The sequence below is a fragment of the Perca fluviatilis genome, chromosome 7, assembly GCF_010015445.1.
Source record: "Perca fluviatilis chromosome 7, GENO_Pfluv_1.0, whole genome shotgun sequence".
NCBI lineage: Eukaryota > Metazoa > Chordata > Actinopteri > Perciformes > Percidae > Perca > Perca fluviatilis.
This window is the reverse complement of record NC_053118.1, coordinates 21,715,627-21,732,629: the sequence shown is the minus strand read 5'-3', so window position 1 is coordinate 21,732,629 and position 17,003 is coordinate 21,715,627. Positions and strand designations below refer to the sequence as shown.

The 17,003-nt window shown below is 39.4% G+C and overlaps 1 protein-coding gene and 1 long non-coding RNA gene across 3 annotated transcripts in view; one reads left to right on the top strand and one right to left on the bottom strand.

Moving 5' to 3' along the window:
- The window catches only part of atp8b2 (ATPase phospholipid transporting 8B2), a 32,780-nt gene that overhangs the window by 13,466 nt on the left and 2,311 nt on the right, over positions 1–17,003 (top strand). For both annotated transcript variants that reach the window (XM_039806769.1, XM_039806768.1), the window contains 15 exons: positions 1,471–1,558; positions 2,148–2,182; positions 2,322–2,481; positions 2,600–2,788; positions 3,582–3,697; positions 5,453–5,617; positions 6,066–6,177; positions 8,066–8,171; positions 10,171–10,408; positions 10,875–11,058; positions 13,640–13,863; positions 13,973–14,056; positions 15,309–15,554; positions 15,684–15,822; positions 16,283–16,413. In XM_039806769.1, coding sequence (XP_039662703.1) covers positions 1,471–1,558; positions 2,148–2,182; positions 2,322–2,481; positions 2,600–2,788; positions 3,582–3,697; positions 5,453–5,617; positions 6,066–6,177; positions 8,066–8,171; positions 10,171–10,408; positions 10,875–11,058; positions 13,640–13,863; positions 13,973–14,056; positions 15,309–15,554; positions 15,684–15,822; positions 16,283–16,413 — 2,217 coding nt within the window. The remainder of the gene's footprint in view (positions 1–1,470; positions 1,559–2,147; positions 2,183–2,321; positions 2,482–2,599; positions 2,789–3,581; positions 3,698–5,452; positions 5,618–6,065; positions 6,178–8,065; positions 8,172–10,170; positions 10,409–10,874; positions 11,059–13,639; positions 13,864–13,972; positions 14,057–15,308; positions 15,555–15,683; positions 15,823–16,282; positions 16,414–17,003) is intronic.
- Positions 6,925–7,682, bottom strand: LOC120562851. The gene is made up of 3 exons (XR_005639855.1): positions 7,632–7,682; positions 7,298–7,373; positions 6,925–7,133 (listed from the first exon to the last, which is right to left on the bottom strand). It is a non-coding gene; the product is annotated as an uncharacterized LOC120562851 (long non-coding RNA).

The window sequence follows — 17,003 nt, the reverse complement described above, 5'->3', positions numbered from 1 at the left end:
TTGATTGTCTATTCTGCCCATCAATCCTACATTCATCCTAGTGTCTGTTGCTTTCCTGATGCTTAGTTAATTAATCATACATTCTTTTAAAAATGCATTTCTATAACTTTTTCAATCAATGTTGTAGTAACTGAATGAGGGAGCCACTTGTTTTTTTACTTCACAAATGAAATGCACCTGCTGACTAAAAGGACTCTAAATTCAGAGACGAGGAGGCTTCACATATTTATTTTGGGCTTATATTGTTCAGTATAAGCAGTCAAAAGAAAATAAATAAAGAAATCCTCCATCACAAAACCATTTCATGCATATCAATCAGAAATACTCTTTCCCTTATTACAAGTAGAAGATAGTTTCGGTCTAGTTAAAGTGATGGTTCGGAGTAATTTACCCTAGGGTCCTTTGCACCATGACCTCGAGCCAAACACCCCCCCAGAAGCTTTTTTCACCTGGGTCTAACACTGGGCGAGTTAGCGTAGAGTAGCGTTAGCCGCTGAGTAGCTTAGCGCGGGGCTAATGGACCCACGTTTGTATCTCTTAAATGACCCCACTAATAATGCCCGAAATGATACCAAAGGTCTACACTAGTATATATAGGTTATGCTCTCATAAAACGATGGATTGGAAAGTTTGTAAGTACACCAGAAGTTTATGAACACTTGCCTGCTCTCTTCTGCTCTCTGTTGCTGTTGCTGTTGCTGCTGCTGCTGCTGCTGCTGCTACCTGCAGTTAGACGAGTGCTTAGGGCCGTCTATAAATTACTACACCGAAAAGAGATACAACAAAAATATGTATTAATTTAATGATTAAATAAGGTAATGTCTCCAAACTTACCTCAATTATTACTTGTCTCCTGCTAGTTATATTACAGCACTTACTTTAAAAAATAAGTTAAATTAAAAAATATTTTTGTTGCATCTCTTTTCGGTGTTGTAATTTGTAGATGTCCCTAAGCACTCGTCTCACAGCAGCAACAACAACAGCAGAGAGCAGAAGCCAGCAGGCAAGTGTTATTTACATAAACTTCTGGTGTACTTACAAACTTTCCAATCCATCGTTTTATGAGTGCATAACCTATATATACTAGTGTAGACCTTTGGTATCATTTCGGGCATTATTAGTAGGGTCATTTAAGAGATACAAACGTGGGTCCATTAGCCCCGCGCTAAGCTATTCAGCGGCTAACGCTACTCTACGCTAACTCGCCCAATGTTAGACCCAGGTGAAAAAAGCTTCTGGGGGGGTGTTTGGCTCGAGGTCATGGTGCAAAGGACCCAGGGTGAATTACTCCGAACCATCACTTTAAAATTCTTTATTTTTATTTCAGAATACAACAATGTTTTTAAAACATAGCTTTAATCTTAATTTTAACTTACAATAATTTTACAACAATTACTTTGTCTGTGTAATAATTAAATTTAGTGTGACATATAAATTACATACATAAAATTATAAATTATTTTCCTTTAGGTTGAATACATCTTCAGTGACAAGACTGGAACTCTCACTCAGAACATCATGAGCTTCAATAAGTGCTCCATCAATGGAAAGACTTATGGTAACACACACACACACACACACACACACACACACACACACACACACACACACACACACACACACACACACACACACACACACTAATACACTAAATGGCCACTTTTTAAAACACACCTATACAGTCTATTGCAATTAAGTACAACTGTTCTGGCATAAATTCAATCTTTACAAAGTTTCTAATGTTCAGTTTTTGTTGACATTGTCGGAAATGAGTCATTTTGATTTTCGTTATTTTTGAGGACACAGTTGGTGTTGTACTGGACTACATTATGTTTTTGTCTTCCTTACTTACATACATGATGGGGCAAAATATTAGAAATACCAATGCATATGATGCAGTCCAGTGCACTAATGCTGACCTTAATAAAAAACATAATTGAATTAACACCTCTATGACAGTGTCAAAAATACCTGAACATTATAGGTATCATAAAAGCAGACTTTATGGTAGAACAGCTGTATCGTATTGCATTAGATTGTACAGGTGTCCCTAATAAAGTGGCCACTGAGTGTACTCACCATGCACACACATATATTAAATACACAACAAAGTCTTACGCATGTGGGTGTGTGTGTTACTGTGTTAGGTGAAGGAACAGACCCGTTGGGACCTCAGCCAAAAGTAAGTAGCAAATTTTAATTTTTTATTTATTTTTTTTATTTTAATGTTTTACTGAAACACACATTCACATGCATCCATATGTATGTACTCCTAGTTTATGGCGTATTATCAAAGTCCCTGATTCAAAATTTATTTTCAGAGATTGGACTTCACTCCCTTCAACCCCCTGGCAGACCCCAACTTCTGTTTCTACGATGACACCCTGCTGGAATCAGTGAAAGTGGGAGATACACACACTCACAAGTTTTTCCGCCTGCTCTCCCTCTGTCACACCGTCATGAGTGAGGAGAAGCGCGAGGGTGAGCGAGGGAAGGGGAGAGAGGAATCTGGGGGGTTAATTAGTAGCAATGACACCAACACACCATCTGTCCGTTATTTATCGTCCATAATTCATCATAATTTTATCTGTCTTCCCAGGAGAGCTGTTTTATAAGGCTCAGTCTCCAGATGAGGGCGCTCTAGTGACAGCAGCTCGAAACTTTGGCTTTGTGTTTCGCTCCCGAACACCTGGGACAATAACCACCACAGAGATGGGACGACCTGTCACCTACACTCTGCTCGCCATACTGGACTTCAACAACATACGCAAGAGGATGTCTGTTATAGGTGTGCAGGGATCACCATTTTCAGTTGACAAAAAAATCTGTAAATTTGTTGTTTGTTTTGAGTAAAGACAAATGTGTAGGAAATTGGATTAAAAAATACATCTGGGTGAAATTATTACTCCATCTGCAAAGTAACAACTTTGTAGTTAAACCATTTTCTTCATATTTAAAGGGACTCTGGCGTATAATGTGTGTATTCTCCCTATTTTTCGTCATAGTTTACTATAGGCTACAATGATGAGCACTTTGTTGCAGCAGAAAACACAATGTTGGCTGTACAGGGACATCAGGTGAAAATCACTTTAAACCTGGGATTTTGGACTATTTAAACCATTCTTTTATACTTTGGATGCCATTAACAAGAATTGGCCTTCACTGCAGTGGACGAGTTGAGCTTTATATGTTTAAATCAAAAATGTGTATTTAAATCATGATCCACACTCCTACAAACTGACAGGAGATAGGCTATTAGTCATGTTTACATTTAATCCCTCAGTGAGATTTCACTGTGTTTCCTGTGATCGGTCCTCTTGTAAGGTGCTGGAAAAATGCCCAGAAACCACTGGTCATAAATCACCCTTTCCTTAACAACAACTTTGGTCTAGCAACAGAGCAGCGAGACCACAAGCATGTTCATACATCAGTGCAGCAGACAGCCTATGTCACTCACTGTATGCAGGAACGACATTTGTTGAAGTTGAGAAAGAAAAGTCTGGTTATTTGAAGGTGATGGATGAATTGTATGGATTTCTTGAAGTATTTTATCTTCATTACACTCTGTTATTCATTTCCAGTGCGTAACCCAGAGGGCAGGATCTGTCTCTACTGTAAAGGAGCTGACACTGTGCTGCTGGAGAGACTCCACCCCTGTAACCAGGAACTGATGAATATCACCTCAGACCACCTCAATGTGAGTAAACACACAACAAGCACGTTGACTCATGGATTGATGGATGGAGCTATACTGCCATCTAGTGTCCTTTAATCTGAAAACAGCTGTAAGTGTCTAATCATTTATTCAGCATCTACTTTTTCCTGATCAGATACTGTATATCACCTTGACATGTGGCAAACACTGACATTTTTGGCCTAAATTTGGACCTAATGATTGTGGAATACAATCACCCTAATAGGACTTAATTGTTTCTCCTCATGTGTACCCTCATGTCAGAATGTGTGTATATGTTTGTGTTTGTACATGTCTGTATATATCTCTAGGTATGGTGAAGGGTATGTGATAATGTGGGGCTATTTTAATTCAAAAGACCAAGGGAACTTTATCAGGATGCATAGTATCCTGGATACTATGCATCCTGATAAAGAGATGATAGAGAGATGATTTTATGGAAAGTACCCCTTGCCATTCTCTAGGTATGGTGAAGGGTATGTGATGATGTGGGGCTATTTTAATTCCAACGGCCAAGGGAACTTTATCAGGATGCATAGTATCCTGGATCCATGAAATAACTAGCCTTTAAAAATAAAAATCTGCCTGCCAATATGGGAATTTAACATATGGGTAGTAGTAGTAGTAGTAGTAGTAGTAGATAACTTTATTGTCCCCTTCGGGCAGTTGGGTTTGCAGCACAATCGCAAGGCACTTTATGACAATACATCAGACATATGATACAAACAAATAGTCCTTACATCAGACACCGACAGGCATAACATGAAGAATATACATCACACACTACAATACACTATACACCCTTGGGTATGATCAGGCCAGCTGGACGACTAGCTTATTTTGAATGATTTAAGGCTTTTATGGCTTGTGGTACGAAAGAGAATTTGGATCTGTTCTTGGTCAGAAGGGGTAGGCAGAAACAACACATAGATGGCAGTAGTTTAAAATGTGATGCCAGGGGGTGTGTGTAGTCACGTACAATGTTATTGGCCTTTCTCACCAGTCTGTCTGTGTAAATGTGTTCAATACTGGGTAGTGTTATCCCAAGTAACTTGCTGGCAGTCAAAACTGTTTTTCTGATTGTCTTTTTCTGAGACTCAGTGGCATTTCCGAACCAGCAGATAAAACAGCAAGTTAAAACACTTTCAATAAAAGCAGTATAAAACATTTGGAGCATGTTGCTATTGACATGAAAAACAAGCAGTTTCTTTAAAAAGTACATTGTTTGCTGTGTCTTAGTTTGCAAAAGATCAGTCCAAGAGTCCCATTTAAGCTTGTTGTCCAGTACAATGCCAAGGTATTTGTAGTTTGTAACAACCTGAATGGCCCCACCATTGATAAAAGTGTCGGTGGATTGCTGTGACTTTCTAAAATATATGGACATTTCTTTGGTCTTATTTAAAATTAAGTGTGACTTATTGCACCATTCTAAAAATGATTCTAAAACTGGCCCATGATCTACCTCCCCATCCTGTAGCAGACTCACTAGAGCTGTATCATCAGCATATTTAATAAAGTGCCTGTTTTGTGTGATAGTGATAGAAGTGATAGTGCATGAATTTGTGTATAGAATAAATAGTAAAGGAGATAGAACACATCCTTGTGGGGAGCCTGTACTTATGCCCCCTATACTTTAAGGAAGAACATTTATCTATTTACGATACATTATTCATTCACAAAGAAAATTTGTGTCCTTAAAGGTTGGATTTTTCCTCATTTTTAAAAAAAATGTAATTTTAAATTTGTATTTGGCTCTAGGAGTATGCAGCAGATGGTTTGCGGACGCTAGCGCTGGCATACAGGGACCTGTCAGAGGACGAGTGGGAGGCGTGGTCAGAGAGCCACCGCTGCGCTGACAAAGCTGCCAGCTGCAGAGAGGACCGACTGGCAGCAGCGTATGAGCAGATAGAACAAGATATGATGGTTAGTGACTTGGTCTGAGACTGTGCATACATGTATGATGCATGTGTGTCTGAATTTCATTTTCTCTGTGTGGAACATTACAGTAAGCCATTTGTTTTTTATGCGGACTTCCTTCTGCAAACAGATTACAAAAATGGCACTATAAAAAGGGAACTTTTGGTTTTATTGGTTTCGTCCAGACTCTAATAGGTGAGGGGAAATTCCTTTTTTTTTTTTTTACTGTAGCTAAACCACACTGTCAGAGCTTCTCAGTGCAGGGTGTTGTTTCATTGATGGTTATTTAAAGAGTCGAATTGAATTGAACTGGTAAGCCAGTTTAAGTCATTAGTTAAGTAATTGTTTTTATTCCCTTCTTGAATTCCCTGCTGGTGCGATAACTGGAATTTATGTGTGTGTGTGTGTGTGTGTGTGTGTGTGTGTGTGTGTGTGTGTGTGTGTGTGTGTCTAGCTCCTGGGTGCCACAGCTATAGAGGACAAGCTGCAAGAAGGCGTCCCAGAGACCATCGCTGTCCTCTCGCTAGCTAACATTAAGATCTGGGTTCTCACTGGAGACAAGCAGGGTGAGACACATACACTTTTACACACGCTTTTAGTTTCACTTAATGTGCACGTAGTTGTTGAGAAAGCCCGATAATTTGCATACAAAAAAAACAAACAAAGAGAAACTAAAGGGTAACTCAGATCCACTCTGTAGCCGTGCGCTACAGCTGTGCATGTCTGCAACATTGATGTGTACATACATTGTACATATCCTGTTTACATTACGCTCTGACACTCTGCCCTGTGAACAAGTCTAGTGCAAACACATATGAAATTCGCCACAATGGTCAACATAAAACCAGGCAAACCTGCAGATTTCTAGAGATGTAACAATGACATTCTACTTAGATTTAACCAGCATGCATCTTGACAATTGTTTTACATGTTTTCCATAGTGAACCTCCAATCTCTCACCCTTTGAGACGCAGAAAGGCAATATCAACATTGTGTCCCTTAGATGAAAGAATATATGTTGTGTCTGAGCAGGGGCCAATCATCAACAAGGCCATGTTCATGTGCTAGCCACAATTATGTAATAGATTTGTGTTTGCACAGGCAAGAGCGTGAAGAGCGGCAAAAAGCACCCAGGCAGTGAAATTAGATCACTTTTCTCACATATGTTTGTTAGTTAGTTAGTTATGTTTTATTTCTGTGTCATGCCAAACATTTTGGCCCATCCCACATGGGATTACAAGACACCACAAATTTACTTATTTAACAAACATCTTCCTGTCGCATATACAAATCATTCGGAGAAATACATGAAAACAAATATATACATATACACACATATACACATACACAAATGTATATACACGTACACACATACCACACACAAACAACAAATTCTCATCTACAATTCATCTCGATAAAGAGCTTTTTTGATGGTTAGCTGAGCTAAGACCCACACAGGACACAATAACTTCTCCGGGGTATTTCTGTAACATTGGCAGTATTTTCAATTTGGCAGAAAGGCCTAAACCAAAAAAATAAATAAAATAATTAACACAAAATTATCCAGAACATACGGCAGTGGCTAAGGACACTGACATAGAAACAAAAATAAAACAATATGAATATACCTTCACAATAAACTCCAGTTGATTCTTAAATGTACAGTTTGACTTAGAAAGCACTTACATTTCACAGAATACAGACTCTGAAAAACGGGCTTCACCAGGGAGCGCACAACGTCACACACTTGTCACACTGATGTCTAAATACAATAAAAAAACACAAACAGTTGTTGTACTTTACCAATAACCATATAAACTAGCATAGGTGAGGCTTTATGCATGCTAACAATAACTTGCTAACACATGGAAACACTGGCATCGGCCGCTACACATAAAATCCATCGACATCCATCCAAAGTCAGTCTCATCTATAACATATCATCCAGTTAAAAGATGAACATAGATATAATTTTAACCTTTTGTACATACATGTTTTTAACCAGTTATGCAATATTTACCCTTTTATTTCACACAATGTACTCAGGATTCTCCACCGTGTTGTTTCCCTGATCGGCCTGAAAGGAAAAAGAGAGCGACCAAGAGGCACCGCGCAACTCTTGGCGTGTGACACCGCCACCTAGTGGCTGGAATAACTAACTAAAAATGTATCTTCTGCCAGCAAACAAATAAACATATGCACATTTCTTTCATTTTTAGAACACAAAATACATACTGAAACAAACCGGAAATAAATGTGATGGTGTTCAAATTCACCACCCGGCTACACAAGCTTTTTCTAGATAATTGGCTAAATACATTAACATATCGTCATATGGATAAAGTTATAAAGATGTTCAACTTGTCAATCTGGCACCTGTTCCCTTTATCATGAATCTCCAACATGTTCAGCTGAAATGATTCTCCTGTAACCCTCTCTATTTCTCTCACATAGAGACAGCTGTCAATATAGGTTACTCCTGCAAGATGCTGACAGATGATATGACCGAGGTGTTCATCATCAGTGGACACACTGTCCAGAGTGTACGGCAGGAGCTCGGGTCAGTCTGTCTGTCTCTCTCTGTCTGTCTGTTTGGTGTCTCTGTTTCTCTATACTATAGGATCCACACTGATCAACAATGACAAAAGGCAGGCATTGATCAGAAAATAAGAGTATGCAGAGTAATAGTGTATACATTTTTGGAGTGAGTAGGTGTGGTAGCAAAGTGTTTTAACTTCTGTTAAAAAGAAAAGTGACTGAACAATATCCAGTGCTTAACCAAATGATTAGGCCACTGCAGTTAAATTAACACATGAAAACAACCAAGCTACAAGTATCTAAAAGCACAGCCCTACAAATATACTGTACTGATACTATAAATAAAATTGAATTGAATTGAATTGAATTACTGCCTCCTCCAAAAAGTTTGTTTTATAAAGTCAGTAATTAAGTGCTACAATATTTAATAGTTTACATACATAGTAGTTTCTTTCAAGAATAAATAATCTACCATTTCTAGTGTAAAACCAGTTTATGTCAAAGACTATGTCCTGTGAATGACGATGTCATTGTTGATACTAGTGCAACAATCCTGCCTTGTTTTGAATTTTACTCATTTTTGACTCCATAATGAACTCAATGACTTATATAAATGCATAGATATTTCTTGCTGTGTGATTGATGCTCTTGTTACTACTTCTGTACTGCATGTTGTATGAGTACACGCTGTATTTCCCCTTAATCATGTCTCTTAAAACTTTGCATGGCCTGACGATTGCATACTACAGTTCCCGTAGCTTGTGTGAATTGCAAAAAGTTGAGTGAGTTAAGAACTGTATTGCCATTACAATCAAAGTTGTAAGGAACTTACCAGGGTGAGCTCATAGTGCTACGGGAAAGACACGACAACACAGAACAAAGCATACTGATGAAATCTTAATGTTAAAATATTTTAAAATACCATAAATAAAGAAGACATTAAGCTAAACAAAATGTTTCTTAAAGTGCCAAAGGTTTACCATTCAAGAGTCAAATAGTCAAAACATATATAGCACAGCAACACCATGATGCCATCTAAATGTTTTTCTTGTGGCGCACCGCACAGAGCACTGCAGCGATTTGGATGATACATAGAGGTAGGCCAGGGGCTAAAGCATCAGCAATAACTTCACGGTCCTATATTTATATTTAGGTTCTGGTTCAAGCTAGTCATCTCACGTCTAGACTACTGCAACTCCCTCCTGATTGGCCTGCCTGCATGTGCCATCTGACCCCTGCAGCTCATTCAGAACGCAGCAGCTCGACTTGTCTTCAACCTCCCCAAGTTCTCTCACACTACACCGCTCCTCCGCTCTCTTCACTGGTTACCAGTAGCTGCCCGCATCCGCTTCAAGACACTAGTACTTGCATACAGGGCCACAAACAGATCAGCCCCAGCATACATCCAGGACATGGTCAAACCCTATACCCCAACCCGCCCACTCCGCTCTGCATCAGCCAACCTGCTTGCTGCCCCCTCACAACGAGGGAGAACTGGCTCCTAAATAGTGGAATGAGCTCCTTATTGACATCAGGATGGCCGAAAACCTGTGCATCTTCCGCCGAAGGCTAAAAACACATCTCTTCCAACTACACCTCGGATAAGAGGGGGTGGAAATATATATATATATATATATATATATATATATATATATATATATATATATATATATATATATATATATATATTTCTTGATGCTGCACTTTCATATGGCTCTTTGTAGTATTACCTATTTAAAGCTAATGTACTTGCACTTACTACTTGTTGTCTGGAGTTTGCACCTTCAAAGTTGAACGCACTTAATTGTAAGTCGCTTTGGATAAAAGTGTCAGCTAAATTACATGTAATAATGTAATAATATCTCTTCTTTGATTGGTTTTCTCAGCTGTCTGTTTTCCTTCTCTGCCATTCCTCTTTCATTAATCTTATTTATTCCTTACATACTCATGTTGTGTTGTGCTTCTGTCTTTGTGGCATAGACAAGCCCTGTTGATGTTGAGTTTTTTGTCTTCCTCTCCAGGAGGGCGAGGGAAAGGATGATTGACCTGTCACGAACCAGAGATGGAGAAAAGGAGGAGGGTATGGAGGGAGGTTTCATGGAAAACGGGTTCAAAGAAGCACAAGAAGGAGATGGTACGGGAGGAGGAGGGAAACAGCTGCAGTGCCCTTCTCCTTCTCCTTCTGCTCCTCCTCCCCCCTCCAACCTCATGGACAACATCTCTGGAGAGTTTGCCCTCGTAATCAACGGTCACAGCCTGGTACGAATAACATGCCCCCATACTCACATACTGTCCACATACACATACATAAAGCAAGCAGGGGCCATGGAAGAATTAAACTGTCAACTGTCAGGAAATAATGAGTTGCCAAAAATGTGCATTAACAACACATATTTTTAAAATATTTGGTTACACTTTACTTGAAGGTATCTATATAAGAGTGACATGACACTGTCACGAACATGTCATAAACATTATAAACAAGTCATAAACGTTTATGACATAACGCTTCTTTTAGTAAGTGTCATTCGGTTAGAGTTAGGGTTAGGGTTCATGTGTCATGACTGTGTCATGACAGTGTCATGTGTTCATGACAGTGTTATGTCACTCTTATGTAGATACCTTCAAGTAAAGTGTTACCAAATATTTTTCTTCCATAGTTGCAACTCAGCCCCCTTACCATTTACCCGCAAACTTCTTTACTCTCTCTCCTATACTTTCACAGGCCCACGCACTAGAAGCAGACATGGAGACGGAGTTTGTGTCGACGGCGTGTGCGTGCAAAGCAGTGATCTGTTGCCGAGTCACCCCGCTGCAAAAAGCTCAGGTGGTGGAGCTTATCAAGAAACACAAGAAGGCCGTCACTCTGGCTATAGGAGACGGAGCAAACGACGTTAGCATGATCAAGAGTGAGTCGTGCAGACATGGAGGATTGCGTTAATGAGAGAGGGAAGTGTAACAAGATTTTTGAGGTTTTGAGACAGAGAGGAAAGACAGAAGTTGGGTTTAGCCACATGGGGACCAGTGTCTAGTTGTTTGTCTACCTGGTGTTACTAGTGGTGACGAAGGTTGTGTGGAAATGTGTGTTGCAGTAGGTGTGATGTCCTCATCAAGTAAGGAACTGATTTCAAAGTGTCTTCAATGTGGTGAGTGAGTGTCCCCTAAACCCTACTGACCCGCAGGTTGGCCACTCATTACGCTGTGTAGACAAACATTCAAACCCACAGAAATGTATTTTTAATTCTAGTGGAAATCCCAAACATACAAAATATGTCAGACTGACTTTTGGGAAATATGTATAAAATGATGAAGAAGACATCATAAATATTTCTAGGGCTGCAGCTGTCGATTATTTTAGTAATTGAGTATTCTACCGATTATTCCATCGATTAATCGAGTAATCGTATAAGAAATACTTTTGTTTTATTGAAGAGCAATAATATACAATAGTTTGGTTTAATTTTTGGAAAAAGGAAAATTTTTATTGCCTACATTGCTCACAATATCATCTCTCAAAAAACTAAACATATTAAGTGCATTTAAGTGCCATATTACATTGTTTTTTAAAGAAAACATTTTCTGAAATGCAATAACCTCAAACTAAGGCATACATTAAACATACATAAACATAACCTTAAGTTGTGCAACTTAACTTTCAGAACTAAAAGTTTCAACTTGAGACTGATCTGTATATAGACCTATATGTAAATAATCGTTAAACTCAACCTATTTTTATTTATATATTTGATTACAATGTCACACAGCTCTGTTACACTTATGCTAGTAGATTGTTGATCAGCTGTTTCTCCGTGAAGAGAGAGAGTGAGAGAAAATGGTGTGCAACAATCAGCTGTTTTTCCGAAGGGATAGTCAACAAGTCGGCTCTTTAGATCAAATTGTGTTCACCGCTACTTGTTTTCTTGTCTTTGTTTTTGGTAGTTGTTGTGTTTGGTGTAGTTTCATCATCCATACTACTCTGTGATTTACTTTTGTCGGGTCCGCTTCGTGGAATCGATGATTAAAGTTGCACTATGAGTTCCTGCATGGTCACTTCTGTTGACGTTCCAAGTAAATTCGAAACAAAACAGAGCAAGCTAGCCCCTCCCCCCATGTTTCCGTAACTGTCATGACTGACTAACTGTCACTAACCCCCACCCCCTCCCCCAACCATCTTGTCGGTGATTGGCTTGAGTGGTTTGTTGTATTTTGGTGCACAGCCTGTGCCTCTAGTGTTTGTTTGACTCTTACGACCCCTGTGGTGTCTCCCGAGACTGGGCTTTTTTACAGTGTATTCAGCTAGCATTGAGATGCTGAAGTATTGACGTCGTACTATTATTGTGGTAAGCTAGTTCGATTTTGCAGTAAACACACTGTACAGAGTTTTCGTTTTAATTACGTTTGAACTGATTCCAAACTTTGGACACTTTCTGTCGTTTTCTTCAGCCTGTCTCTTCTCTTAACCCCTCACTATTTACGCTCTTTCTTCATTTTGTAATCTGCGCTGTCGAGTCTTCATGGCATGTATCGCCATGGATGTATTAAGAGAACCAGCTAGCAGCGTCAGCCCGGTGTGCATGCAGTTTAAAATGGTTTTAAAACTTTAAAGCTGCTTAGGGGAAACAAATGGTTTGGTTAAGCCAATAACCCAATGTTCTTTTTCTCTTAATGTGTAATATTCTGTGTTTTGTAAGTGTTGCATTACTTTGTGTGTTTGTCTGTGGATGTACGTCATGTTAACATTTATAGGCCTATGTGAATGTTTCTTCAAATTAACTTATGCAAGTACAAAGCAGAAATACAGCCAATGCAGCAGTAATGGGTGGGGTTGGTTCACATCCTGTTATTTATGCTCTTCAAATCTCAATCTTGTTTTTGTTTTATCTGAACCTCTTGTGATTAAGGCATAATAATTGATAATTTACCTATACTTTATAAATTGAATTTAATATATATATATATATATATATAAGAGAAAATTGTGGGTTGCGAGCTTGTTACTTTGTCTTTCTAGCTAGCTCTTTAGGTCTTCGGGAACCTCCAATTGACTGTTTTATCTCTTATCTTTTGAGCCAAAGAATTTTTTTCCCTAACCTGGAAACAAAAAAGTTGTAATCAAAGGAATGGTTGGTCATTTTTTACAGAGAATTAGATCAAAATATTGATACCACTCTCCTTTTTATACGATAAATATGAAGCTTAGCTTAACATAAAGACTGGAAACCTGAAATTGTTAAATGATTTATGACCTGTTAATAAAGACATTAGTTGCAATTTATAAACATTTTATCAAGGGTGCCTTATTAGAACATGGTATTATTTTGTCTACATAAGTTAAAATGCATTCTCTTCTTCATTTCTAATACTACAGAGATAATTCACCTGAAAACCCGTATAAGAAAGCCAATAACAAAAGTCCAGTTTTTCCAACTCTAGCCAGATTTATGTGCCTTACTTTTTTCTCTCTGTGTCTATCTCTCTCCACTCCTTCAGGTGCTCATATTGGAGTTGGTATCTCAGGTCAGGAGGGAATCCAGGCCGTGCTGGCCAGTGACTACTCCTTCTCCCAGTTCCGCTTCCTACAGCGCCTCCTGTTGGTGCACGGCCGCTGGTCCTACCTGCGCATGTGCCGTTTCCTCTGCTACTTCTTCTACAAGAACTTTGCCTTCACCATGGTGCACTTCTGGTTCGGCTTCTTCTGTGGCTTCTCGGCACAGGTCAGAGAGTAGAGCTTATGAGGAAGTCTGTATGTCAACAATCGGGTTAGGAATTGTAATGATTTTCACTTTGTCTGCGTTTTTAATGTCCATCTCCTCTCTCTTGTAGACAGTGTATGATCAGTACTTCATCACTCTCTACAACATTGTCTACACCTCCCTCCCTGTGCTGGCAATGGGGATATTTGACCAGGTCTGTTCAAGGACACTGTGCATGTTGTATTCTTTCCATTAAATTGAAGAACCACATAAATGTTGGTGAATTCTCTGTTGCGGTTCAAATCTTCATCAGCCACAACAACAGAACATTAAAGAAAGATGTAGCCATATTTTTTGCTACACTCGCAAGAAATGACAGTGTTGGTCTTTTGGTCATTCCACCACTTTGGACCAGACTGAAATGTTTCAACTATTGGATGAATTGCCATGCCATTTGGTATATACATTCATGGTCCCCAGAGGATATAGCTTACTGACTGTCCTCGCTTGCCACTATGAGGTTGTCATGGTTTTGAGTGAAATGTCTGAAAAACTACTGACTGTATTGCCATGACATTCACAATGACTTTCAGGAAGAATTGTTATAACTTTGCTGATCCCTTAATTTTTCTACTAGCGTAATCATCAGGTCGAACTTTTAATTTGTCCAGTACTTTGATTTTTTAACAAAAACCTGCAAACTAATCACAATTCAATCGTGTATCTATGTTCCAAGGATCTTACAGTATGTTCCCCAGCTGAACATCCTCTTCATGTGACACATTAAGGAGGCCTTTCAAATGGTTTTATGTTCTCAGCATTGTTTTTGCCCTAGGTTAAATGTTCAATATATGTTCCTCTGGGTCAATATGGTGAAATCACCAACTTACAGCTTATAGCTTCTTAGGAACCAACCTACACCCTCAAATTTGCGGGCAAGACAAGTTTCTTTAAACAAGACTTTAAACATTGATATATACATTGATCCACAGTGGCTGAACAGATGTGTACTATTAAAACTGCATGTGAAATATCCATCTCCCTTTTTTCTTTTTAAACTGTGAAAATAGCCCTTACCAATCTTTTGCAAAACTCAACACAGCAACACTAGACTAGGCTTGAATAGGTCCTTAAGAACATAGAAATGACCCCCATTCGGATAATTTTCAGCTGCACTTTCTGTTTAGTGCTGAGTGCTAACACACTAAACTAAGATGGTGAACATGGTCAACATTATACCTGCTAAACATGTTAGCATTGTCATTGTAAGTATGTTAGCCTGCTGGTGTTTGCCTATTTGCCTAAGTACAGCCTCACACAGATGCTAGCATGGATGTATACTCTAGAAATTGGTCATTATTTTATGAAATATAACAATTCCAGGAAATATCAGTAGTTACGACCACAGCAAAGCAAGGTAGCCTTATTTTAGTAAATGCAGCTCCTCCCTTCCTCTCTTATTGTAGGATGTTCCTGAACAAAGGAGTCTGGAGTATCCTAAACTGTATGAGCCTGGGCAGCTCAACCTCCTCTTCAACAAGAGAGAATTCTTCATCTGCATCGCTCAGGGCATCTACACATCAGTAGTGCTGTTTTTTGTCCCCTGTGCCATCCTGTCTAACGCCACTCAGAGCACCGGAGTGCCCCTCGCTGACTACCAGACCTTTGCAGTCACCACGGCAACCACCCTGGTCATTGTGGTCAGCGTACAGGTGAGAGAGGCCATAGTGGTGTTAGCTTTCCTCACAGCTTGCTACCTCTATTTTGGACTGCTGTCAAATCATCATCAATGTGTATTAATTGTGTGTTTTTTTTGCATGTTTGTCTGTGTGAATATGTAGATCGCTCTCGACACAGGCTTCTGGACTGTTATCAACCATGTGTTTGTGTGGGGCTCTCTGGGCTTATACTTCACCATCATGTTTGCTCTGCACAGTCAGACCCTCTTCAAGATCTTTCCAAATCAGTTCCACTTTGTAGGTCAGTGCCCTCTTCTCTTTATTTGTCACACACACACACACACACACACACACACACACACACACACACACACACACACACACACACACACACACACACACACGTGAGAGCCTGACCAATACTGAATTTTTCATGTGTGATAAGCCAATATCTCTTAATATAATATTGGCTCTTTGATAGAGAATATCTTCATTACGTTTACTGTAGTCAACTGCTGAAATCATTTCACACCACCAGTAAGATCATCATGTAAAGATGTCTAATATCCTTGTGTTTACAGTGTGTGTGTGTGTGTGTGTGTGTGTGTGTGTGTGTGTGTGTGTGTGTGTGTGTGTGTGTGTGTGTGTGTGTGTGTGTGTGTGTGTGTGTGTGTGTGTGTGTGTGTGTGTGTGAAATGCTGTAAACTCCTGAAACATATTTGTTCATGTTTATGTTTGTATATGTGTGTTTGTGCATGCAGGTAGTGCCCAGATCACATTGTTGCAACCAGTCGTGTGGTTAACTATTGCACTGGCGACTGCAATATGCATAGTTCCAGTTTTGGCATTCCGCTTCCTTAAGGTGGATCTCAAACCTCAGCTCTCAGACACGGTGAGAAAACACACACACTGATGTGTCCATCTTCTTCATTGTCTTCACATGTGTCAATGTCATGTCTTCCCAACAGGTCAGTTTCAAACTGGTCTCAGCCAGTGATTAACTGCACACATAAAAAACAGTTCATTGGAGTGCGTATGTGATGATGAGTTAATGCTTATTGTCACTGGCCCACTCTGCAAATATTGACTTGACTTAATCAGTTTATCCTAATGACACAAGTTACTTTAGTATATGAGTATAAGCTCAGTGTGTGGCCTTGTCAGTCAGTGTGTCTCAAGCCACCTGGGCATCTAACCAGAGCCCCTGTCAATTTGGTGTGAAGAAGCTCCTCCTTCCTGTTTCTCTACAGTCACTATTATCGGTGTCTATGCTGGGGATGAGTTTAAATTATTTAAGTATGAAGAGATAGAAAAGTGGCGTGTGTGTGTGTGTGTGTGTGTGCGTGCGTGCGCGTGCGTGCGTGCGTGCGTGCGTGCGTGCGTCCGTGCATCCGTGCGTGTGCCTGACCTACAATAACTAAAATGAAAAAAAGTTCAGAAAAAAATAATAACAGTAGATACAAGGCACACAGGTGGAAAAAG